At 36.3% G+C, this 26,032-nt stretch overlaps 3 protein-coding genes across 34 annotated transcripts; 1 reads left to right on the top strand and 2 right to left on the bottom strand.

Annotated features, from left to right (window-relative positions):
• On the bottom strand, nt 1–5,237 carry LOC103411670 (uncharacterized). Of its 30 annotated transcripts, XR_011574570.1 has the most exons (11): nt 4,721–5,237; nt 4,496–4,558; nt 4,188–4,215; nt 3,949–4,003; nt 3,402–3,527; nt 3,003–3,160; nt 2,148–2,196; nt 861–925; nt 554–644; nt 334–435; nt 1–175 (listed from the first exon to the last, which is right to left on the bottom strand). XR_011574570.1 is itself a non-coding variant. In XM_070810536.1 (10 exons), exons 6-10 carry the CDS (start codon nt 3,150–3,152, stop codon nt 16–18), a joined length of 564 nt encoding a protein of 187 aa, XP_070666637.1. In that variant the 5' UTR covers nt 3,153–3,160; nt 3,402–3,602; nt 3,949–4,003; nt 4,188–4,215; nt 4,496–4,558; nt 4,721–5,237; the 3' UTR covers nt 1–15. The 30 variants fall into 30 exon arrangements, 24 of the variants coding, with proteins under 24 accessions (XP_070666637.1, XP_070666639.1, XP_070666654.1 ...); XM_070810536.1 differs by lacking the exon at nt 861–925 and having other exon boundaries at nt 334–447; nt 3,402–3,602; XM_070810538.1 differs by lacking the exons at nt 861–925; nt 3,402–3,527 and adding an exon at nt 3,541–3,602 and having other exon boundaries at nt 334–447.
• Nucleotides 5,238–9,879: 4,642 nt separating this feature from the next.
• LOC103453481 (protein unc-13 homolog) lies at nt 9,880–15,274 on the top strand. 3 transcript variants are annotated; one of them, XM_070810338.1, is made up of 6 exons: nt 11,105–11,520; nt 11,624–11,732; nt 12,027–12,911; nt 13,106–13,552; nt 13,640–13,826; nt 13,941–15,274. In XM_070810338.1, exons 3-6 carry the CDS (start codon nt 12,027–12,029, stop codon nt 14,918–14,920), a joined length of 2,499 nt encoding a protein of 832 aa, XP_070666439.1. In that variant the 5' UTR covers nt 11,105–11,520; nt 11,624–11,732; the 3' UTR covers nt 14,921–15,274. The 3 variants fall into 3 exon arrangements, with proteins under 3 accessions (XP_008391244.3, XP_070666439.1, XP_070666440.1); XM_008393022.4 differs by lacking the exons at nt 11,105–11,520; nt 11,624–11,732 and adding an exon at nt 9,880–10,639; XM_070810339.1 differs by lacking the exon at nt 11,624–11,732.
• A 152-nt stretch (nt 15,275–15,426) lies between these two features.
• Nucleotides 15,427–24,513, bottom strand: LOC103453487 (protein NRT1/ PTR FAMILY 5.2-like). The gene is made up of 4 exons (XM_029091518.2): nt 24,239–24,513; nt 21,289–21,506; nt 17,167–17,732; nt 15,427–16,406 (listed from the first exon to the last, which is right to left on the bottom strand). The coding sequence occupies exons 1-4, from the start codon at nt 24,363–24,365 to the stop codon at nt 15,512–15,514; spliced, it is 1,806 nt and encodes a 601-aa protein (XP_028947351.1). The 5' UTR covers nt 24,366–24,513; the 3' UTR covers nt 15,427–15,511.
• Between the last annotated feature and the right edge of the window lie 1,519 nt (nt 24,514–26,032).

The following is a 26,032-nucleotide window of genomic DNA, read 5'->3' as shown; positions in this document are numbered from 1 at the left end:
TATGCAACTTTGTTTTTATATACATTCAACTGAACTAACATGAAAAGACATTGTACAATGAGCAGGACGAAACTGAATGTTTTGGTTCCCTAAACTGAAACCCCTTGTCTCAGACACCCAACACCTCTCACCCTCAGATAGCCCTAAACGAAGTGCCTCGTAGCATCGAATTGGCCTACAACACCCCCGGGCGAGATTGAGACTACTTTTCATATTTTCATTTTAATGTACCAGCAAGGAAACGATAGTATATTCCAAAATTAGCAGTTTACAGAGAAATATAAATATTGTTTTCAAGAAATTAATATGATTGCAAATGTAATAGGTCCATACATAGTGAGGTAGGATAAATGATGGAAGACGCACTGAAATTTGAGGTCCATAGGTTGAGAAGAGTCCATAGCATTGATCCATATATGGATAGCTTGCACAGATCTACAATTCAAGCTCCGAATAAAGTATCAATTTATCAGCAATTGTGACATTCATTATTCCTAAAAAAGTTATTGATTCACAAATAAACAAATGAAAGTAATCGGAAAGAAACGCTTACCACATGCTAGCTGAATCCGAACTCAAAATGACCACGATATTTTCCCAGCAATGATCACAAAGATATTGATGCCTGGGACTTCTGTCCATCCCTGAAAACAATGGAATAATATACCCATTAAAAAACGTCACAAAAAGATTTACAGTAACTGTCCCAACTATTATAATTATATGGTTTTATTGGCATATTCAGACTTCAAAATAAAAGCTGGCAGTTTGCACTCGTAAACAATTTCTCTTTACAAAACTAAATAAATTGTAATGACCCAAGAAATCAAAATTTGATTAGGCATTAGAAACAATGTTACCTTTTGGAGAAAAGGATGCTCAACCAAATGGAAGCCCAAATTTAAAACAGCAACTGAATGAAAATCTGACGTTATAAAATCCATAAGAAGCGTGTAATGCGTCTAATTTAAAAAGTCTCTCACACATGTAATTGCACGTAGCGGTTGCAAAATTCACAATCAAAAGCTTTCACTTTGTTTTGATTTGCAAAATACCAAAAAGACATTTACAATCGAGGAAAGAAAACACATTTGATTAAAGAATGCGCTTTAGCCATTATCAAATTGTCAACCGAGCGAAATGTATAAAACTACACACATTTACACAACCAAACTCTATAATTTTTATCAGCGAAAAAAAAACAGCAATTTACCTAACAATAAACATAAAATTACATATTCAAATTGATTCGACAGTTTTTAAAGATTAAAAAAATGAACAGACATTTTTTTGAATATCAAACTCATTGTGTCATCTGAATTCACTTGTATACATAAGCTACCAATGCAATCACTCTGCTATCACATGTGGTAAGCTCTTAATAGCAGAGGACAAAAAAAATTACAGAACAAACTCGCAACCAAAATGAGTTACGATCTAAAATAAGAGCATAACGATTAAACTATCCGATAAGAAATGATGAATGAAAGCGATTTTCTATCAAACAACTAAAGACCTAAATTGTAATGTCTATAAGGTAACCTGCACTTAAAAGAATAAACCATGCCAAAAGCATGGTATAAATGAACTAAATTACGAACTCGACAAAAAAAAAGCGTAAACGTTAAACAATTTAAAAGAAAAGAAACAGCCTTTACTTCGACTCTTGTTTCCTTGCCCTTTTATTTTCCCAGATACTTCCTAGTGGGAAATAAAAACCTTTAATTAAGTGAAATGTTAGCCAAAAAATCGACAGGATTAGAGCAAAAGAAAGCAACAAAAAGGTCTAACTTATGTGGTTGAGCACTATGGGTTAATAAAATACCGATCTAACCACAAACCTTTTTCCCCCATCCAAATTTTAATGTTAACTAAGAGATATAAGACAAAATCGCAATAGAGAAAATAGGTGAATTAGATCATAAACGCTGTATCAATAACTGAGATTGAATAGAATGGGGTGTCATTGTTGTTCTCAACTTGGACACCGGTATATACATGCTTTGACAGTTGGTACGTACATATTTCCAAAGATATAAGCAAGTTTATTGGAATATACATACATACATACATATATATATATATATATATAGATATATACAGTGGTTACTAAATAAGAAAACAATTCCATCCCTTTCAGATCTTACTAGAAAGTGTGACCCGCGCGTTGCTGCGGGAAGTCAGACTCCTGCGTTGCTGCAGCATTGAAAATTTTATAACATATTATGGTTGAAACATATAAAAGATCATGTATCCAATGATTGTAGACCTAATAATCATGCACTCAACACTGAACACCTAAATGTCATCAAACCAAAGTAAACTTTCATTTAACTAAGTTCTTAGCACTTCAGTTAAATCTCAAGTTAAAAAAAAAAAAGTAGTTCAATTTGACTAAAATTACACGGAGGGAGAAAGACAGAACAAACAGTTGTGGAAAGGTGTACAATGACACTGATCCTGCAAGTCAAATATGAAAAATGTTCAAAAGAGTGTAAAAGCTCAAATTATTCCTAGCATCAGTAGATTAACAATGAAGAAACAAAATTCATTTAAGTTTACATTGCTTGTCGGTTGGCAATTCAGCATGGGAAAAAATGCAAGAAAAAAATATTGTTAAAGCGAATAAGTGAATAAGAATGAACATTATATTTAGTATATCATGAATATGCATGTGCATGGTAAATACTAAGCAAGAATATGGATAGGCAAACAGTAAGTATCAATTACCCATTTTAATTAACACTTTAAAAAAAATTGTTTTAAAGTATAAAAAATATTATTAAAAAAAATTCTATATACTATACAGACACAATGAGTGAAAATATATACCATTTGACAATACAAAATCAAGCAATGTCTAAAGATGATAAACAGATCCTAGATAGTGTTTCTTACAGAAAGCAGAACCATTAGATCATATGCATTGAAACAATTAACAAATTTTCAATGGGCAATACTAAATGTTTATTACTTAAGATCATTAAATAATGACTGCTCACCTTTTCATCAATCAGTATACAGCGCAGGCCCATATATTTATCAGCCGTTTCTGGAATTCTCGCTCTCCACATTGTACACAGGACTTGAATTTTTACTGCCTTTTTATACGGTTGTAACTGATTGATAGGTGTTGGAATTGCATCTTTCATTCAAGCCACTGAAATTAAATACAAATTTTGTAAATTTGTAAAGTCATTACAGAAAGTTTAAAATAAACGCTGGAACAACCAACAATTTATCAAACAGAAATTTCATAATACTATTGATTTTTAACACAGATAAAAATGAATAGATAAATAAAATATCAAATTTAGTTTAGTCAGTTTATATTCAGTTTATTGCTGTATTTACGCTGACTATGAAATAATCCTCATGAAATGAAAAACACAGATACAAACCTTATATGTGTTCATTTCTTTTTTTTCATCAGACCAGTTTTCATTCTCTAGCTCGAGTTTAATTTTTCTTTCGACTCACTATGTAGATGGGTTCAACCTCCTTTTGTTTTTCCTAGATTTTTTTCACTGAAATACAAACCTGTGTGAGTGCTTAAAAACCTGCATTGGTTATGGATATTAACAGTTGCATAATGTATATACCTGCAACATTAGAGCAGATGAGGAACAGTTAGTATCATCAATAGTACTTGTCCTCAACATGAACTTATCATCCAAAGCGGTATTAAATTTGTTTCATTCTTCATCATCTATGATATAAATGAATAATACATCTCAAAAGAATGAAAAAAAAAATATACACAAAATATAGTTAACATTGCTTTGTAATTTCATATCAAAAGGGCATAAAAAGTTGGTTGATTCATTTGTGAACTAAATTAAAAACAAACTTAAACGTTAATTTACTAATGAAGAGGTTGATTATTCGATGATAAACTTCACATGCACGCATTGTGTATTTAAGGTGAGCAATTTCAAGATTTTATACCTGAGGCACCTGGAACCGTACATACAAAAGCGCAAAAAAAGGTAGCCACTGCTTCCTGAAAATAAAAAAGAACCAAATCATATATACCCACTCTAAAAATCCAAACACAAACACTAATCCATAAGTTAATTATCACCAATTTTTTTTACAGAAAATAGATCCGCAAACGAAACACTACTCAAATAAATTCTAAATTTTGTTCAACAAAAAATTTAAGAGGAGGAACATAAATTATATACCTTAATCAGAAAGGGCTTGCAACGTTTCCTGAAATAAAAAACAACTAAATCATACACCCACACTAAAAATCCAAACACATAAACGATGAACACTTCTCCCTGAAAATTAAAACAACCAAATCACACACCCACACTAAAAACCCAAACAGACAAAGGAAACCGTAAAAATTAATCATCTGTATTGTTCTTTTTTTGTATTTTTATAAAAAAAATAAAAATAAAAAATTGAACCAGAAACGAAACAGGACCCAAAAAAATTAAAAATTTTGTTAAAAAAAAGATTTAAGAACAAAACATAAATTATATACCTGACCCAAAAATGGCTTGCAAGCTCGTACAATAAAACCCTAAAATTCAAAGACCAATGTTCCCTGCAACCAAAAACGAAATCAGATCAAACAACCATACACAAAGTACGAAAAAATTAAGAAAACACCCGGTACAAAATGCCTAGACTTGAATTTTACACTAATCAATTGAAAAATTTTCTTGCTATCCAAACAGAAAATAAAGAAGCGAATGAAGCAACGCACCTAAAACGGTGCGATTGGTTTCTGGAAAAGAGAAGAAAAAAACAGACGAACTACCTTTTTAGACGATCGGATCAAAATCTAAACGGAAAGACAGGCGGAGAGATATAGAGAGAGCAAAAGAAAAGGAGAAGACAGAAGAGAAGAGGAAAGTGAAAAGTGGAAAGTGGAAGATGCTTCCAGCCAAAAAATAAAACAACCAGCCTCTGAACAGAACCCCCCACGATGATCAACACGTGGAAGCTAGAGGTACCAAAAGCAGAGTCTAACCAAAAATTAAAACAAGCAAAGGCTAAGCAACAACATATACGGGAGAGAGAGAGAAAACATAATAATTAAAAAATTAATGGCAGGACAAACAAATTATATAAAAAATAGAAGTTAAATCAGGCCACATAGTTTGTGGCACATCAAACACTAAAAAATTATAAAAAAACCAAGGGAAAAACACAGAAACAGAGGAAGAAAAGGGGAAAGCAACGGAAGAAAATGGAAGAGCCTTCGAGCACCTTCCCCATCAAAAACGACGCACACAGGTAGAGCACGTGACACAATTAATTCTCACCTTCTCCCAACAGGCGAGATGACAGGGATGCAGGAAAGCATGCGAGGGGAAGTCAGGAGAGAAAAAGCCAATAAATATCTCAATTTTTAATAATTGTTTTGTCCATGTATCTAATTTTTTTATAATTTTTTAATGTGTTGTTTGCCACAAACCATTGCAGGATCTGAGTGGAAGACAAAAAAAAAAGCAAAACCTAAAAATAAAATAACCAAAAGGCAAAGCAATGAGAGACAGGTGGCTTCTCATAAATTTTAATAATTATTTTGTGCATGCATCTAATTTATTTATAATTTTTTATTGTGTTTTGTGCCACATGGATCGAAGGTGAGATGGCGACAGGGATTGCAGGGAAGCATGGAGAAGTCAGGAGAGAAAAAGGAAGCAAATACCTAGAATCAAAAGGGTAAAACGGCAAAGCCGAGCAACACGCGGGTTAAAAAAAGGATAAAGGAAAGGGGTAAAAACGACATTTCATGTAGCATCTTCAAAATGCCAAAAAAGTGAGCGTTAGATCAGGGGCATTTTAGTCATTACACTGCTCGTGAACAGTGCTTTTCACCGGGTTTTAGTATATAAATAATATGTATATATAAGCATTCGTAAAACTTCAGAGATATGCAAAAGTTTTGATAATGTTAAACCAATGAGACCTTAAATACATATTCCATAGATAGAACAATTACCATATCTGCTTACAACATTAATATCCATAAGCCAAATTATTCATATGTGAACATAGGCATCTGTAAAGTTTGAAAAAACATTAGCTTGTTCATGACTTATAATCAAATACTGCACGAAAGTAATATGAAATGTAAATCTACACTAACAACATGAAGTAATATGAAATGTAAATCTACACTAACAACATGCCTGAGTCCTCTTCTAGACGAACCTCAATTAAATGACAGAAGTAATATTTAGCAAATAGTAATTGTATAGCTTCAGTCTTATGACAATGCAATCATGCTGATCTCTAATTGAAGGTCTAATACCCATGCATCTTTGCAAATATACAATTATAAACGATCAGAAAAGAACATGACAGGTTGTTCAAGCTTGAAACAGCAAAAAAAATCAAGGAATGCAGAACTAAGGATTGTCAAATGGCACAACATGGAGAAAGGATGGAACAAAGATATCCATTGTGGTGATGTAATAGTCTGTGATGCGTAGTAAGTCGAGTTAAATGAAAAAAATACCATTTCTAAAAACAACAAATAGACATTTAAACCTGTTGTACATATTGGTTGTTAGAAAGTTTCAAACACAGTTAGAGATTTGTATTATAATTTAGTTTGTATAAAAGTTAACAAAACAGAACAAAATTTTAAAATGGATAGACAAATACCTTAGTAATGGTTGATTTGGTGGCTGCTGTGTGAATGAATGGTTTGATCTGTATGCTTGTGTTGGATCTACATGCATATGAAAAATAAAATTAAAAAGTGCATCACACAAATACAGAAGCAACCAAGAAATGGAAAAACAACCTAGCAACATAGAGATATTCGAATGATGTGAAATGGAAAAAGAACCTGAAGGTGATTTGGTGAGAAGCAATTAGTGGGAAAGTATGAAGAAACACACAATGAGCACAGTGCAACCCCTTTATTTATAAAGACAGAAATCTGACTCTAACAGTGAACTGAACAGTTAACTAAACAACCAAAACTCCCAAATTTAAAAACAATAAACTTAAAAAGGAGTTTGAATTTTGTTTACCTATAAGCAAAGGGAAAAAAAATATCTGAAAAACACAAAAATCAAGACAGTGTAATCCCTTAATTCACAAAGACTAAGAGCAAAACTCAAATAGTTATCTAAACAATTAATAAATATCTATGACACCTTTAATGAAGCTTACTGGCTATGTGCAATGGAGCACCACAAATTTATCTACATTATGGTTGTTAGGAGAACGGATTAAGTTGTAGGAAAAAAATGTGGACATATAGCTAACCCTAGAGGTGATCTGAACAACCTAGAAAAGACTAAGAGCAAACCCTAATAGCTAAGTAAACAATATAAAATATCTATGATAGCATTAATGATAGAAAAAATATCTATGACAATTTTAATAAATGGAACGGCTAATCAAACAGTAAACAACAATTAAAAACAATAAACTGAAAAAGAGTTAACACTAAGGTGAGCTGAACAATCTACAAAAGATCTATGACAATTTTAATTAAGGAACAAAAAACTTGTAACAATTCTAAAACAGAAAAAGGATCAATCAGACAAAAATTAATCAAGAAACAAACAAATTAAAGCAATGGAAGACCCTAATTCACAAAAACAGAGACATAATCCCACCACCCAACTCAACAATTGATAAACATCCATTACAATTTGAATGAAAGAACAAAATATAAATGAAAATTTTAACAAAGCAAATGGCAATTAGACACTAAACAATGAAAAAAAGGCAGTTCATTACCTTTTGAATCAAGGGAGAAAATTGAAAACCCAGACCCTGCCATTCGTCCCTCACCCATCCCCTCTTCACCGCCTCTATGCGTAACCCGTTAACCCTAAAGAATACACACACCCATGCTTTCCGCTCTGTATCTCTCTCCCTGGCCATCTCTCTCTCTAAAATGGGAGAAAATTCCATAGATCCTGGCAGAGCACCTACCTTAATCTCTCTCTCACTCAGTCCAAACCCGTAGCTCCCATCTCTCTCCAATTTGTCAGGCCCTGTGTCTCTCTCCTCTGTGGTCGCTCTGTCCCCCTCTCTCCGCTCGCCAGAGGCACACCCAGCTGTCTCCGAGTAAAAAATGAAAGCGATTGTCTCTCTCCAATTTGTCAGGCGTGATGTCCCCCTCCCGTCTCTCTTGCCGAGTCAAACATGAAATGCAGCCAACGGCTGAAAGAAGGTTTTTAAGCCTAAGTGGCAATTTTGTAAATTAAGTGAAGTGGGTTAAAAGCATCAGTGGCTATCCTGTAAATAAACTGAAATCAGGTACAATGAACAGTAAAGAACAGTGCCAATTGCAATGCTTTCTTTAGACTAAAGTAATGTTAATTGTGCCTCATCTTCGATCGACATCCGTATATCAAAGTTCACATTGGAATTGACATCAACAATTAGCTTCAGTTTTCTTCTTAGCAAACTCATGTTCTTTATCATCGTGAGTCTGACGAAGGGTGTTTAGAAAAAAATAGCAATTTGGTGTATTTATGTTAGAGTATTTTTAGTATTTTATGTATTAGGGTTTTGTAGTATAAAAAAAAACAGATAATGAATACAAATGTAGGGAACAATTTTCTGGCAAGTAGGTGTATGAATCTAAATCATTCTTCTCTCAATGAGCTGGAGTATTGTAAGTAGTATCTAATCTAACTAACTAGCTAGCTAGCTTTTATTGTTAGTGATCAATCTGTTTGGTGATGAACATATTCCATTTCACCCTAATCCAAGTATCTTTCCCAATCAATTTCCCAAGTCCCAATACGTACGGACATATTCCAAATTATTTGGAAACAGTATTCATATGATTACAATGCAAAACGATGACAAATCAGAATTTAATTAATTAAATTAAAAGAGAATATTTAATTAGGAAAAATTAGTATTCAGTCCTTAGTCCTTAGTTTCTAATGTTCATTGATTAAGACCTTATTAGTTTTTAGATTTTGATCAAATTCCCTATCATTAATATATTAATGAATTACATGTAAGTTACATAATTTTTATAATAAAAATTAGTAATTGATTTAGAATTTTAATATTCACACCCTTATTAAACTCCTAATTAATTTTCAATTCAAACGTTTTCAAATATAAAAAATAAAATTAGAATAAGTTTGTACCCATTAAATTTTTATAAAAGAAATTGATATGTACCCATTCTTAATATACCAATTTGTTATATGAAAAATGTACCTTTTTTTTAATATAAAATGTACCCATTTTTTATATAAAATTCATTCAATCTTTTCTCTAATCCATTTTTAACTTATATGGGTACATTCTATTTCGTTGATTGAGAATGTATCTATGTTAAGTTTAATAGAAGAAATTTAATAATGTTATTAAGCCTAAATTTTTTTTTTTTTTTTTGAAAAATGTACCCATGTTTTGGTATAATAATTTTTTGGTTAGTTTTTTATGAACGTACCCATGTACACACACACACACAATATATTTGAGATTACAATTTATCTTTAATATATTTTTAGTCCCATAAATTATGGGTTCTATTTTAAATCTCATTAATAAAAATAACTACAAATTTTATTTTTAAGTTAAAAATATAATAACCTACATAAAAATACATTATTACATTAATATCATGGACTTCAATCAAAAACTAAAAATCACAAAGGTTTCAATCAAAGAACATTGGTAGTTAGGGACCGCATCTAAAGTGTCCCATTTAATTAAGAAGCAGGAGCAACAAAGCAAATATTCGGAAGCGACTTTGCTATCTATGTCGCATTGCTTCTCGTTTTCTTCGCACAACAGCGTTGGCAAAGCCATCGATCGACCGATATCCCAACAGTCCACACAAGCAGCCCTCCTCCTATTTGGGTCCTTCCTCTCTCCCCTCTCTCTCTCTCTCTTCTTTCTCTCTCTCTCCCAACACAAACCCGCTGGCATCAGCATAACCAATCGCATCTCTCCCTAATTTATTTCCTTCCTCCTTGTTCTCCTCTCTCTTTTAAGAGAAATGCCCGTTTTGTCTCTTCCGCCGGATATCTGACTTCCGACCGCTACATCATCTCCCTCTCCCTCATCCGCCCCCGCCCCAGCTTCCATGGGACCCCATCACCACTCTCGCCGCGAGTCCCTTTGCAGCTCCCTTCTCGCCCCCCGTCCGGACTACCACAACTCCGACCCTGACCTCGTCTGGCCCTTCGGCAAGCTCGAGGGCATCGACCGTGATGAGGTGCGCGAGACCACGTACGAGATCTTCTTCACGGCGTGTCGGTCATCCCCTGGCTTCGGGGGACGGAACGCCCTCGTGTTCTACTCCAACCACCAAGATAACAACAACAACAACAGCAATAGTAATGGTGGGGAAGGGAGCGGGTCGGGATCGGGGTCAAAGGTAAACGGGGTGGTGACTACACCGACGAGCCGGGTGAAGCGGGCGCTCGGGCTGAAGATGCTGAAGCGGTCTCCGTCGAGGAGGATGACTTCAGGTGCCGGAAATGGTGGATGGTCAAGTCCCTCCTCGCCAAACGGATCGAATAGTAGTGGCTCCCCCGGGATGTCGTACACCCTGCCGCCCTCGAGGCCGAGGCGGCCAATGACGTCGGCCGAGATCATGAGGCAGCAGATGAGGGTCACGGAAGGCAGCGATAATCGGCTGCGGAAGACGCTCATGAGGACCCTCGTAGGCCAAGTACGTATTCATTTCAATTTAGATATCTCCATGCATGCAAATGTTCCATGCATTTGCTTTATAATTAATTAATGAATGTAAATTATGAAATTTAGCACAAAGAAAAGTTTAAGGTAATTGATGAGAATGAGTAGAAATTTTTAGTTGTGACCAGAATACGGATGGTACACCATATATTTTTATATAAATGGTAGAAAATTTTAATTTTTAAGTTATTAACCTTTTAACACACATAACCCATAATTTATATAAAGACACGTGGTGTACCACCTCGTGTGACGGTCACACCGAAAAATCTCCCAAGAATGAGCACGAAAACCTCTCGAGAAAATTTTCGACGTTCCTGGCACACTAAATGAGTTGGCATTCCCAACAAATAACAATTTGCCACCTAGCTCTTAAATTTTTCTGGAATAAAAAATGACAAATGTTAATCCTATGTCAATACAACTCCTAATCTAACCCTAATATCAAGAATTCTCAATAACTCAGACTAGCAAACACATAAAACCCTCCACGCCGCTGCCATACCAGCAATAACCCACCTCCACCGACGGTTGGCGAATTCATCCTCGACATCCCGTCTCTTCTCACTTATTTCCTTGTTTTCTCTCTCATCTTCCCTCCGTTTTCTCCTTCTCTTCGGCATGGGACCCAAGATGGTCGACGACAACTGCAATCCTTAAATCTGCTATCTCCGATTTCCGATATAAGAATCAATGAGGTCGCTGACCTCCCATATGTCCTTATCCAGCGAAAGAAAAAAAGGAAGAGAAAAGGAGAAAGGAAGGGAAAGGGAGAGAGAGAAATAGGTGAGGCCTGGAGTTGCAAAAGATGGATGGGTGGGGTGAGGGTGTTGGGCGCAGAGGATCGGAATCTGGGTAAACTTTGTTTTGTTTTTAGTTAAGTTCTTCTTTTTTTTTTCTTTTTTTTTTTAAAGTTACACGGGTGAAATTGAAAGTTGAAAAAAATGAATTAATTCAGCTATCCCTAAAAGGAAGAAGGCCAGGTGTTTGATGCTCATTGGTCTGGAACACCAACTGTCACTAGTGAATTGGTATTCGTATCTAGAAAAATTTCTCCCAAAGTAAAAGTTGAGTTTCTCACTCTCATCTTGTTTAATTTAACTTGTAACAAATGATAATTGCTGAGAATGTTACATTCCGTAGTTTCTTCAAAATCCCATAGTTCCCATTACATTCCGTAGTTTCTTCAAAATCCCATAGTTCCCATTTATATAAACGACTCACTTTTATGATTGTGATGTGGTCTGTAAATATGATACAAATAATTTAACGAAGTAGGAAAATGCGATGCATCATGCATGTAGCACAAGTTCAATGACATTGAATTTGGTCGCTAATTAATCATGTTCTGCCTAATATAGATGGGTAGGCGAGCAGAGACCATAATCCTCCCACTTGAACTCCTTCGACATCTAAAGCCATCCGAATTCAACGACTCCCACGAGTACCATTACTGGCAAAAGCGGCAGCTCAAAATCCTCGAAGCTGGTCTTCTTCTGCACCCTTCAATCCCACTAGACAAGTCCAACACATTCGCTTTGCGTCTCAGAGAGATCATCAGAGCGGGTGACACCAAAGCCATAGACACAGGAAAGAACTCAGACACCATGAGAACCCTTTGCAACTCTGTAGTCTCGTTATCGTGGCGTAGCTCCAACGGAACTCCAACAGATGTGTGTCACTGGGCTGATGGCTACCCCCTCAACATCCACCTCTATGTTGCTCTCCTACAATCAGTCTTCGACATCAGAGATGAGACATTAGTATTAGATGAAGTCGATGAACTGCTGGAGCTGATGAAGAAGACATGGTCGACCTTGGGGATCACTAGGCCAATTCACAATGTGTGCTTTACATGGGTGTTGTTTCAGCAATACGTGCAAACCGCACAGATTGAACCCGACCTTTTGTGTGCTGCTCATGCTATGCTTGCAGAAGTGGCGAACAATGCCAAGAGGCCTGATAGGGAGGCTTTGTATGTCAAGATTTTGTCTTCGGTGTTGAGCTCAATGCAGGGGTGGGCGGAGAAGAAATTGCTTCGGTACCATGATTATTTCCAAAGAGGTACAGTTGGCCAAATTGAGAACCTTCTCCCTTTGGCCTTGTCATCCTCCAAGATCTTGGGTGAAGATGTTACAATCACAGAAAGGGGAGGAGGAGTAAAAGGTGATATAAAGGTGGTGGACAACTCCGGTGACCGCGTGGACTACTACATTCGATCTTCTATGAAACAGGCTTTTGCAAAGGTTTATATGCTGCAGCCCATTTGCTTGTTTAACCAGATATCCGGTATGTTATGTTATGTTATCCAACAGTGAATCAAGACCGGTCATGATTTCACAGTTTGGTAAAATAGCATGCCAATGTTACAATAGGCACTTCCCATTATACCGTACAAATGTAATAGAGATATGCTTCTCATCTTCACATTTTTGTGTAGATTATGGAAGCTGGAAATGTCACTGAAGTGGCAGAAGACGCCGTGACTGATACGTTGTTTCAGTTAGCTCAAGAGACAGAGGAGTTGGCCTTGAAAGAGAGGGAAAGCTTCAGTCCTATACTCAAGAGGTGGCACACAACTGCAGCTGGTGTCGCGGCTGTGACACTGCACAACTGCTATGGAGCTGTGTTGAAGCAATACCTAAACGGAGTCTCCACGCTTTCAGGTGAGACAGTTGAGATATTGCAAAGGGCAGGAAAGCTAGAAAAGGTTCTGCTCCAAATGGTGGTTGAGGACTCTGCTGAGTGCGAAGATGGTGGCAAAGCAATCATTAGAGAGATGGTTCCATATGAAGTTGATACCATCATAATGAACCTCTTAAAAAGATGGATTCATGAGAGATTAAAGAGAGGGAAAGAGTGTGTTCACTGTGCGAAAGAAAGCGAGGTATGTTTTACGCTTGCTTTATAACCGTATTTGATAAAAATCCATTTTCAAATTTGAGCTTAAATGAACAAGATATTTGTGTTGTAGACATGGAATCCAAAGTCCAAATCGGAACCTTATGCGCAATCAGCTGAGGAGCTAATGAAACTGGCCAAGGAAACCGTGGATGACTTCTTCGAAATTCCAATAGGAATTACTGAAGATATAGTTCAAGATCTTGCAGATGGGTTGGAGGATCTCTTCAAGGAGTATACTTCATTTGTCGCATCTTGTGGTAAGAGCCATTATTTCATATTAGGGATCAGTAATATGATGTCATGTTATGTTTTGGTATAAGATTAAGATTTTGGTAAAATTTTGTGTTGATCAAAAGATATTTCTTTCTCAGGTTCGAAACAGAGTTATATCCCTACACTTCCTCCTCTAACAAGATGCAATCGAGACTCGAAGTTCCTCAAGCTGTGGAAAAAAGCTAGCCCTTGTAGCATTGGAGCAGAAGGTTTTCACCCAAATGGAACAAATGATGGTCACCATCCTCGCCCATCAACGAGTAGAGGAACACAACGCCTCTACATCCGCCTCAACACTTTGCATTATCTCCTTCCCCACCTTCATTCGCTTGACAAAAACCTCTCCCTCTCACCTCGAATCATTCCTTCAACACCTCGCAGTCGTCCTGCCAAGAACCGCAAGAGTCACAGCAATGCCTCTTCCTACTTTGAATTTGCAGTGTCAGGCATCCAATCGGCCTGCCAACATGTCTCAGAAGTCGCTGCCTATCGCTTGATCTTCCTCGACTCAAACTCAGTCTTCTACGAGAGCCTCTATGTTGGTGATGTAGCCAATGCAAGAATAAGACCTGCGTTGCGAATTATCAAGCAGAATCTCACTCTCTTGGGAGCAATTCTCACCGACAAAGCTCAGGCCTTGGCGATCAAGGAAGTAATGAAGGCCTCTTTCGAAGCATTCCTCATGGTTTTGGTTGCTGGAGGAAGTTCCCGAGTGTTTTACCGAACTTACCATGAGATGATACAGGAAGATTTCGACAGCTTAAAGCGTGTTTTTTGCACTTGCGGAGAAGGGTTGATAGCCAAGGATGTGGTGGAACATGAGGCGGAGACAGCGGAAGGGGTGATAGAGCTGATGGGGCAATGTACTGAACAACTCGTGGAGGATTTCAGCATTGTGACATGCGAAAAAAGCGGGATTGGAGTTGTGGGATCAGGGCAAAGGCTGCCTATGCCTCCGACAACAGGACGGTGGAACAGATCAGATCCAAACACAATATTGAGGGTGTTATGCCACAGGAATGACAAAGCAGCAAACCAATTCTTGAAAAGGACATTCCAGCTAGCAAAGAGGAGGTGATGGGAATACTTTTTCATCTACATGTGAAGCCAAAGTGTAAGTATCTACGGAGCATTTTAGAACCAACTTCGGGCGTTGTGACCGAAGAAGAAATATTCGAGGGAAATGTGAGGGGGCGCATGCATTGTATCCAAGCCTACAGAACTTTCAATGCCAAACCAAATATATTGCGGGGGATCGCGATGGAGAGATGATTGTACAAATTTGTCGTTGTGATTTGTAGGTATTGATTGTTAATCCTTGTCCCCAATTGGGACATTGTTGTATTGTATCATAGCCGTTGTGCGCAAATGGAGTTTGTGAAGGTCATTTTTCGCAAAACAAATCAACTCTTAATATATTTTTACGCCGTAATTCGTTTGCAAAAGCTAAACAAATTCAAGAGCTGTTTCTGTTCAGAAGTTGAAGCTATTCTTCTCTTGATTTAATATTTACACACACGCGCGCATATTTATTATATATGTTTCAACTTTTATACACGTAGATCAGATACTCGCAAACATTAATTTGACAGATTTATATTTTATTTTTCTCATTTCATTGACAATTTTGTACTACAATCAAACATACACAAAACAGAGACCCCTTAAGTCACTTATTAGTTGACCTATTTCTTGAATCGCCTTCTTTGGACGCCTTGTACGTCGTCTCCCTCAGTTCTTCCGTGAGCACTTCTATCGAATCCGAAATTTCAGCCTTGTACACATACATCTTAGTCATAAACAAGAAGAAAATAACGTTCAAAATGTTTAGTACCGTGAAAAATGCGTAGTAGTAATCGAGATGAGAAGCATTAAGGTTGTTCAGAATCCATCCTTTGTGGCCATGCTTTTTGGTTATGTGAGAAACTGTTGAAAGAAGGAAACTACTAATAAAGTTTCCCATTCCTAAAGTGGTCATGGAAAAGGAAGTCCCAAGACTCTTCATGCTTTCTGGTGCTTGATCGTAGAAAAACTCAATCTTGGCAACCTCTAGAAAAGCATCAGCTGTTCCCATAAGCACAAATTGAGGAAGTAAAACCAATATAGTGATCGGAACTTGTCCTCCGCTCTCAACTACTCCATGTTGCTTCGCAAGATGAAGCCTGTACCTTTCAGTTAGAGATGCAACGACCATAATCAAAATGTGGAGAACCATTCCAATTCCCATTCTTTGAAGGAGAGTGATTCCTCTAGGGTTTTTGGTCACTCTTCGCATGATCTTGACAAAGAACCGGTCATAGAGCACGACGCTTACAAGCATGGAGAGGGTCACAAATGCGGCTAAACTTGCAGGGGGGATTTTGAAGCTTCCGAGTGATCGATCGAGGGTTGTGCCTTGTTTGACAAATAGGGTATTAATCTGTGCAACCATAGTGCTTGGTACAAATGTGGCTACCAAGATTGGAATCATTCTTAGCATTTGCTTGGTCTCTTCTACTTGGGTTACCGAGCATAGCATCCATGGACTAGTTGAGCCTGTTTTCACAGCAGCTTTGTTGAGAAACCTGCATGAATGTACACATTAATTACAAAAATCAAAATCTTCATGGGAACTGTTATTAACACTCCGAAAATCTCAATCTACACTCCTCACAAGTGTTTTTTCTTTCTAATTATATAAAGTTTGAAGTGCCAATAACAATTCCCAATCTTCAAAAAAGAGATGGCTAAATTGAAGGCTTACTCTACAATCACAACTAGACCTAGCATTTTAGAACCAACCCATTAACCTAACCCGACCCACCCGTTAAGATTAGTATTTGTACAAGGTCTAGAATTTATATGTATAATGCATTGAAATATATTTTAAGCTCAACATCAACATATAGAATATCAAATGTCTAAAGGAAAATGATTATCACATGACCTTTTTCTTTTTCTGCACACCCTTTATTATTTTTATCAATTGATTCTTCTTTGATTTTTATTCATTCCAATGACTAGAAATAAACATAAATGTGTACGTTGAAAAATAGTGTGTGAAATTCACTTTCAATGCCTAAACCAACATTAATGTGGTAGTTATGGGCGTAACCAGGATGACAACAATGTGGAAACACTTGGCGGTGTTGTGTTAGGGTAGAAGTTTGTGCCAAGTTAGAGTTAAATAGAATAGGTATATATCTTCATGTACAAAAATTTAGAACATAAAAAGTATATCGGGCCTTTGTGTAGCTCATTTAGCCCTTCATGTACTTACGTCGCTAATAGTAGACAAGATAGTATAAGCAATAGCTTAAAAGTAATGTGCATATATACACAAACCTTAGGGTTGGTGTGGAATCAATCCTGAATTTTCCCTTCTTTTCATACTCCTCCAAGTTAAGCTCATGGAGCTCCTTAGGGTCAATAGGGAGTGTCACACTTCCTTTCCTCAATGCGGCCACTATGACCTTGGCCATCCTTGTGAAGGGACTTCCACTTGGCACCTTGTGCCTATAAAATGGTGTGCCAGCCAAGAATATCAAAACAGATAGGAGAAGCCCAAGAGTTGGAAGCCCATATCCCAAGGCCCAGCCCACATTGTCCTGAATGTAGACAAGCACTGTGTTGGCAAAGAGTGTCCCAAAGAAGATGCTGAACATCCACCAGTTGAAGAAGGAAAGCTTATGTTTCTTCTCCTTGGCGTCAAAATCGTCAAATTGGTCTGCTCCAATGGTTGAGATGTTGGGCTTGGTCCCACCTGTTCCAATGGCAAGAGTGTAGAGGGCCCCATAGAACACGGCTAAATGGAGTGTGGAGGCCTTCTTGCAGTTTTCCACGTGGGGATCTAGGCAGGGAGGTGGTTTGAGGGAAGGAAGTGAAACTGCTAGGGTTAATACAGACATTCCCTGCAAATTATTCAAAATTTGTTAATTAACAACCACAGTTCTTGGGTAAATTTATTTATTAACATGTATCGGGAACATTATCATGTACTGTTTAATATTCTACTGCTCCTATATGAAAAATTCTACTTTTAGAGTATATTAACAAACAAAAACAAAGATAAATATGTGTATAATTTCAGTAGAATAATAACATTATGTGACAGTAATTCAAACAGACATCAAAATTGTTGCCTAAATAATTAATTAGGGTTTTCAAAAAGATATAGCAACTGTCATGAACTAATATTGTTGATTGCGTTTGACCCCAATCAGATGTCACAACCAAATACTTTTTTTGTACGTCCTGATCCATCTGCCAGAAATACTATTTTTTATGGTTGTTTCAAAGATGATGGCGGTGGCGGCGTCATTCGCGGTGGCAATGGAACATTGGTGGCGGTTGTAATTGTACGTGGTGGTGACAACGGCAGTGACAATGGCGGTGGGGACAGTGGCAGTGTTAGCAGCGATAATGGTAGAAGTATGGTAGTGGTGCCAATAATAGGGTGTGGATGTGGTGATCGGGGTTCAAAGGTAACAATAATAGTTGGGTGGCGATAACGGTAGTGGTGACAGTTATGGTTGTGGTGGTGGTTGCAACAATGATGGTTTTGTGGTAATGGCAATGGTGGTGTTACGTTGTGGCAGTTGTGGTGATGGTGGTGGGTGGTGGTGGGTGGTGGTGGTGGTGCCGGTAGTGGTGACAACGAAGGTGGTGGTAATGGCGGGCCTGATGTTAGATGGTGGCGATCACTTTGTTCTCCAAGAGATAAAATGTGTATAGAAGGATAACTAATGTCATTTAAAAACTAATAAGGGCATTACAAAAATTGAATATATTTACTAAATGTTCAACTCCGTTTTTTTATGAAAGCACCTTTTAAAAGTAACATGCAAACTACTTAAAAGTTGTTGCCTATAAGTCATTATTTTTAAAACATGCATGATATTTTCGCTTTGCCAAAAGAAAATATTGCTTAATTTAAAGTGAAGTAATTTTTAGTGAAAAACAAAACCAAACAGAGCCTTAAACTTTGGAAAAAAAAAAAACTTTTAGAGATTATGATGTGTTATCCACATATCTTTTTTTACTTTTCACACATCCTTTTAAATTTTTGACCTTATATAAAATAAATTGAAAAAAATCAAAGAATATAAATTATCACCAATAAACTATAATTTGGACCAGATCCGCATGCATTTGTTTTTGTGGAATTGTGGAGTTGACTCGAGGCACGAACAAGAAATAAAGAGGCTAAAACGTAGACAGACAAAGACCCAGATGTGGATGTGGGACTTGGATCCTCTCCTGAGCTCCTGACCAAATGACTTCATTCAACGGTTACAAACAGGAGATCTCTTTAAAGTTATAATAATTATAACCGTTAGATTTTCATCCAACGGTCTAAATTCTTTGGTCAGGAGGATCCTCTCCTTGGGCTCAGGAGAGGATCCAAGTCCGTGGATGTGGACGTAGACTAGTACCCGCGCCGGCCAGAGAAATTGAAGATAGAAAAGTCAAGTTGTGACATCAACACTCTAGATGACAAGGACGTCCTTAACCTTACATATAAAAACAGATTTTCCAAGTCAAACTTTCACACACCAGTAATCCAAGCATTGCTGACCAATGTGATTCATGAGTTCTCCATCTATATATCCAAAGTTTGAAGTTTACCATTAATTAATCTCAATAATTATCTAATGTAATTTAAATTGTGAGATAGTTCCGTAATTAATAATTAAATTGGATCAACTATGTATTGATCTATTGGTTTGGTGTAGGACCTATTGTTAGTTCTGCACTAATATAATTGCAACAGGGTCCTCTCCAGATCCACTTTGTGAGGATTTTAGGAATCCCTACATCGTAACCGTTTATCGTACATTGTGCAGACAGTTTTAGTCAGATACTATTTGTATTTAATTTTAAATAATAAAAAAAATCAAATAATTTTTTATTGTACGATACACGATGAATGACTAAGATGTGAAAAATCCTAGGATTCCTACAAAATGAATCCGGATGAGATCCAATTCCAATATAATTACCGGTTCGTTGAAAACACCTGTCGATGCTATGTACAAGTTGTAATGGAATATATATGCATGTTGTTGCAATTTTCTACCCTAATTAATAATTACCTATTATTTATTCAAATACGGGATTTTTCATACTAAATTACTTAATAATTGAAAATAGTTTCTTTCTAGACAATTGTCTGATTTGTTATGCTATCTCCAACTGAAGGATCTAAAGGGTTAGAGGGCCAAAAATAACTTTAAAACTGTCTCTAACCGAGAGCCAAGCCAAAGGGCTCGTGGACTTCACTAGACAAAAAATGGTCAAAGGGCCAACCGGCCCCGGACTAAAAAATTTGAATCTCAACAGCTAGCTGTTATTTTTTAATTATTATTTTTTGGGCCAAAAATTTAAAAAGAATATTTAATTAAAGCCCAAAAAGGTGATTGGTTCTATGTGGGGATGTTGCTTTTATAAGCATGTTTGATTGCTCAAACCTCTCTCACAGCCGATGTGGGACAAATATAATGGGTGCCCCAAATATAAGCTTCCTATTAGAGATGGTAAATGTGCATTTATACATGTAACTATCTCAAACTAAGTTGTACTAGTAATTGGATACTTAAATTAAAAAATTAATTTAACATACAACTGTTAACCGCCGCAAGTAGACATGAAAATGGCGCCAATTACTACAACGAAGTAAGTGTTTTCACAATTTATTTTTAAATATTTAATTATATTTCATTTAATTTAAGTTGTTGTAGTTTTTAAATTTAAATAATAAATTATGTTTGGCCCTCAATTGGAGATGAGTTTTTGTGACAGGGCTAAAACGAGCTCTATGACCCTTTGGCCCTCGGTTGGAGATGGTAAGAAACATGACCCCTGCACTGTTCATTAAAATATTAATTTCTTAGAGGGCCAGAGGGCTAAAACGAGCCATCTGGCCAGCCTTCAGTTGGAGATGGCCTTAGGTTTGTTAAAATAAGAATCAAGCGAATCTTTGTTTAAAATATGATCAAGATTCATGGTTTGATAATATATCATACTGAGTTGAATATGACAATATAAAGTATAAACATTTGTATGACAACTTAATTTGATACTAAATATATATATATATATATATTGTTTACAACTAATATTATTACTAAGTTAAACTAAAGGATTGGATGAAGGTTTGAAAGTGTGAAACTTTGTTGAAGAGAAAAGTCTTATTCACCACGACAATCCATATTGTGAGCCAGAAGTTTCATTTTAAGAAATGTTCTCTTGTTAGACAGTAGCCTCGCATCAATCGATTGTGAATTTAAATCAATGTGTTCATGCGTTTTTATTCAAAATGTATGATTCGGATTAGTATTACATTACATGTATATTGGACTTAATTAGTATAATATCGGCGCATTTAAGTTTAAAAATGGACTAGCCAGTGCAGTTTTGACAGAGATAACTGAAGTACGTTGAAGTTAATTTGAAGGGCATACGTACCGATAGGTAGATTAAGGAAGCGATGAGGAACGTCCAATAACGACCGAGATGAGCATCGGCGACATATGCACCCAAAATAGGAGTGATCCAAATGGTGCCAACCCAGTTGGTCACATTATTAGCAGACGTGACAGTGCCTTGATGAAGCTTCTTTGTCAAATACAAGATCAAGTTGGACGATATTCCATAGTATGCCATGCGTTCAAACACCTCATACACTGTATGAAAATATTATAATGTCAAACCAAATCAATGGGGAAGCATAAGGGTTACACACACAATTCAAAGACTGGTGGGCATTCAATATTGCATATAATAAAGTGCAAGTTGGGTATGTATGGATAGGCAAAAACTATCTTCGGTGTATGTTATGCATCTAATAAATGAATGATTGATTATACAATTATAAGGATCTAGCTATCAAATTCAAATCATATCTGAATCTGATGATTGTGGGCATTCAATATTACATATAATAAAGGGCAAGTTGGGTTATGCATGGATATTGATATACGAAAATTTTGTTTCGGTATATTGTATGCAAATAAACAAATAGCTGGTTATGCAGCTAAAGATCTAACTATCAAGATTGAATTGGGAAGAGTATAGTGATATGTCACAATTTCTTTATATTTCGATGGATAGTACTGAATAGAAAGAGAAGTGAATGATATGCAGTTAAAAATCTAACAAGAAAAATTTAGTCCCAAGAATTCAACACCCGTGAATACTAAAAAAAACTAGTAGATATGAGGTGGAAGACAATGTGGTACGAGAGGTCGATCTGCATTCGGTGCATGTAAATATTATCTACATAGGGTTTTTTTTCAAGTGTGCTAATGGATTTGCGTGTTTTGACTGACTTGAGTATAGCTGAAGAAAAAATAAATATCTAAAGCAACATGTATTGTTTGTTTGAAATATCTGACTGACTGCTATTAACAATTTGCTTTGAATATCTAAAGCAATTTATCTTTAAATATCTATAGAGATATATCTATTTGATTCAGTGGCTAAGATTGATTAGTGTGCAATTTTCATTTAAATAATTGTGGGTTTAACTTGTAGTGTAAGGTTAAGTTGTATTTTCCATGAACGTCGCCGGACAAAAAAAGAAGAGCAAATATATAAAGAAGGATTCTATATCCTACATGTGAATAACCTATGACATTATGGCAGGTGCAAGGTTTCTTTTGTGTGCGTGTGTTTTTATACAAGAGATATTAGTAAAATCAACAATTTAACATCGAATCTCGTTGTATAAACCGTTGAGACTATACGGTCTTTTTAATGTATGTGCATATACTTAGTTGTGTATGAACGAGTGAGAGAGAGATGGGTTGACTAGTGTAAATGCAAAGAAAAATAATATTAACGAAAATTGACGTTAAACCCAGTGGCGGAGCCAGAATTCTAAATGAGGAGGGGTCTTTTACACACTTATATATATATATATATATATATATATATATGAGTGTGTGTAAAAAGTTGAATTCATAACATGTTGACATATGCAATTTCTGTAATCCTCACAAAACTAAAAAAATTCTCTTAAATTCAATACTAAGAAGAAAAAAATGTAAAAAAACCCAGACAACCAAGTAAGAGGTAGGTTGTGGAAGGCTAAAGAAAATACAAAGAAGTAGAAAAAGAAGGAAAAGGGGGAGAGGTCTGCAAATAAAGAAGGTGGGTTGCTTTAGAAAATTATAGGGTGTATATTACTGTTAGGTGAGAATCGAACCAGAAGTGGGGTTGCTTTTTCCATTTAAAATTGCACATCTCTTTTAAAACTCCCCTACCAAACTTATCGTTTCATTAGACAGTCGAAAAGATTTAAAATCAAAACAGCTTAACGACGTCGTTTGCTTCATCTTCTTCCATGAGTTTCACACCTCAGATGAAGTCAGGATGGGCCGGGGACTACCCTAGTCCCTTGGTGGCTCCGCCCCTGGTTAAACCAGAGGTGTCAAAGGATCTACGTAGATTAAAAGTACTCTTAGCATTTCCTCATCGATGTAAGTAGTGTTGGCCAACCACTTTTGACTTAAAACTGAGAAGGGAAATAAATATTGCGAATTTAATTTGCAGCTGAGAGAAGAGAAGATGAAACTGTAGTTAATATGAAAGTATGGTACTGAGATTTATGGGTGTAGGTTGGGCAGGGACTAGGATTCTCTCCTTTTTTATTTTCATCATTTTCTATCCCCTCCTCTCACATTCTCTATTTTGTTTTTCTCTTTCTATAAAAAATTAATATAAGATGTTGATGTGGCTTAACCGTGACTATTCATATATAGAAGAGGGAAGGGGAGGTAAAAAAAGAGAGGAGATAATCCTACACCGTTGGGCAGTGGGTAGACCCTCATTCAAAGGCCAGATCAGTGAACTGTCAAATAAATAATGCACAATTTTAGCTTGTCAACCAGTAACCATTATTGAAAGGTTAAAGCATAACTATGTATGTAGCTAACGTTTTAGTTTCTTCTTCTACGTGTGCATTTTCAGGCATAGAATTAGTCAATTCTCTGTAACTATTGTCTCTCTGAACATATTCCAAAGTAGTAAATCACTGCTAATGGAGGAATGGAGAAGAGCAATCCGAGCTTAATTTGGATCATATTCGAATATTGAGAAGATAAATACCATTAGAAAAAAGACCTATTTAAAGCGTACTCTCTGAGTCTCTGTTAGTCATACCATTAGATAAAGACCTATTTAGGCCGTACTCTCTGAGTCTCTACTGAGGACTCATGCCCACTACAACATCAGAGCAGGAGGGATATATTAGTTTCGAATCCCCTCCAAGTTTCATGGAGTTACCTACAACCTATAGGGCCGACCTTGAGATTTCCGAGAATTGAGCAACTAATAACTATAGACAAATAGGCTCTATAATCCTTTGAAGCATGAGAGTGTTGAAGGAGAAGAGAGGGAGATAAGTTATACGTACCAACAACAAAAGAGCAAGCATTCCATCCCCCTCTCTTGGATCGGAGGACGGGGTTTCCTTTGAGATCCACAGTCCCATCTTGTGTATACTCATCAACCCTCCTTTGCCCAGCTTCTTCACCTTCCATTATCCCTAGCTTGCTTGTTTTCCTTTGGCAGCACAAGAACTAGTAGTTAGCTTCTACAGCTAGAGCAGAGGCTAGAGCTCTCGGTTTTATTCTCACTTCACTTGCTCAGTTGACCTTTTTATACAGACCTCAAATTGAAAACTGCGCTGTCGGGTTAGACTACTTGAAGCATTTTTATATTAGAGAAAATTGTAGCAATGACCTCTTAACTTTAACGTAGTTGGAGCAATAGTCTCTCAATTAAAAATTCATGATCATTGGTCTCTTAACTCATCGAAACGTGTAAATGTGGTCTTTTTCATCAACTTCATGAATTCCATCAAAATGAGTCATGTCAGAATGACCATTACTACTATTAGTAGGGATGGGCACTTAGAACCGAAAACCGAAACCCGAACCAAATCGAACTGCACCGAACGGTTTGGTTTTGCGGTTTTAAAATGGTTTCGGTTTTGAAACCAAACCGCAACATAGAAAACGGTTTGGTTTCAGTTTTGGCTTTTGAAAACCGCACCGCAAATATTAATAAACATTTAATTAAATGTCCATATTATATTTCATGTTTTAATTTGTTGTTTGTTAGAATCCATACACTTAGTATGGGACTCAACCACACTAGAATATCATCATTCATCACTTTCTTTCGTTCATGAACTTTAATGACCTTTGTTATTTTATACCATCACACTCACATATATGTATAAGGGTGTACTAATCTTGTTATCAAGAGTCGAACAATGATCTAATGAAGTCCACTCATTTGAAGCATGATATCACATATTCTAGTATCAAAGTTTCGCTCACGTTTAATAAATTCAAATTTATTCAACTTGTTTTATGATAAACATTGTAAGGGACACCCTTTTGTTGCACAAACATGTTTTAACATCACAACTGAATGAAACATGCTAATTGTTTACATAACAAATGTCTTTTTCTTATTGCTATTGGGAAATGCTTATTAATATGTTAAATTGCAAATTGTACATTTTTTTCTTAAAAACCAAACCGAAACCGTTTGAAACCACACTAAATCGAACAAAACGGTTTGGTTTCATTTCGGTTTTGGTTTCAAAATCGCACCGAACCAAACCGCAAAAAATTTCGGTTTCGGTTTCGGTTTCACTCAAAACCGCACCAAACCAAACCGTGCCCACCCCTAACTATTAGGTAAAAGTTGAGGGACCATTACTTCAATTGCGTTAAAGTTGAGGGACCATTGCTATAATTTTTCTTATTTGGTTTTCCATATTTGCTCATTTATTCAGCCTTACGTGCATAGCATGTGCCTCATTTTGATGGAAGTTGTAACGAAATTGACGAAAATGACCATAGGTGTAAGTTGAGGGACCATTTCTATAATTTCCTCTTTATATTATACTAGCCTTCATGCACACGCTCACGCACATGCAGAAAGCATTTTTTGAATCACGGCGTATTACACACGAGTTATACGTTTTAAATGTATTTATATGTGTAAATTGACAAAATACAAAAGTTAAATATTTGAAGTAAATGAATAATCTTAGATCATGCTAGAAGAAACCCCTCATAAACTAATTAAAGCGGCTGAATTCACATAATAAAATCTATCTCTATAGAATTTACTTTAAGAATAGAGAAAATAATATTTAATAAGCAATTGATTGAATCACATTATTGCTTGC

Source organism: Malus domestica, chromosome 13, assembly GCF_042453785.1.
Source record: "Malus domestica chromosome 13, GDT2T_hap1".
Classification (NCBI taxonomy): Eukaryota; Viridiplantae; Streptophyta; class Magnoliopsida; order Rosales; family Rosaceae; genus Malus; species Malus domestica.
This window is presented reverse-complemented; position numbering and strand designations above follow the sequence as displayed.

What these genes read in the sequence shown, in the direction of transcription:
- LOC103453487 (XM_029091518.2), bottom strand. Translation starts at nt 24,365, where the DNA reads ATGGAAGGTGAAGAAGCTGGGCAAAGGAGGGTTGATGAGTATACACAA. An exon ending in TGCTTGCTCTTTTGTTGTTG is followed by an intron (nt 21,507 to 24,238) that starts GTACGTATAACT and finishes ATTTTCATACAG; the next exon opens with TGTATGAGGTGTTTGAACGC. An exon ending in GATTCCACACCAACCCTAAG is followed by an intron (nt 16,407 to 17,166) that starts GTTTGTGTATAT and finishes ACATTCATGCAG; the next exon opens with GTTTCTCAACAAAGCTGCTG.
- LOC103411670 (XM_070810536.1), bottom strand. Translation starts at nt 3,152, where the DNA reads ATGAAAGATGCAATTCCAACACCTATCAATCAGTTACAACCGTATAAA. An exon ending in CGCGCGGGTCACACTTTCTA is followed by an intron (nt 645 to 2,147) that starts GTAAGATCTGAA and finishes CATTGTTTTCAG; the next exon opens with GGATGGACAGAAGTCCCAGG. An exon ending in CATTTATCCTACCTCACTAT is followed by an intron (nt 176 to 333) that starts GTATGGACCTAT and finishes GGGGTGTTGTAG; the next exon opens with GCCAATTCGATGCTACGAGG.
- LOC103453481 (XM_008393022.4), top strand. Translation starts at nt 10,049, where the DNA reads ATGGGACCCCATCACCACTCTCGCCGCGAGTCCCTTTGCAGCTCCCTT. An exon ending in ACTGTGCGAAAGAAAGCGAG is followed by an intron (nt 13,553 to 13,639) that starts GTATGTTTTACG and finishes TTTGTGTTGTAG; the next exon opens with ACATGGAATCCAAAGTCCAA. An exon ending in TTCATTTGTCGCATCTTGTG is followed by an intron (nt 13,827 to 13,940) that starts GTAAGAGCCATT and finishes TTTCTTTCTCAG; the next exon opens with GTTCGAAACAGAGTTATATC.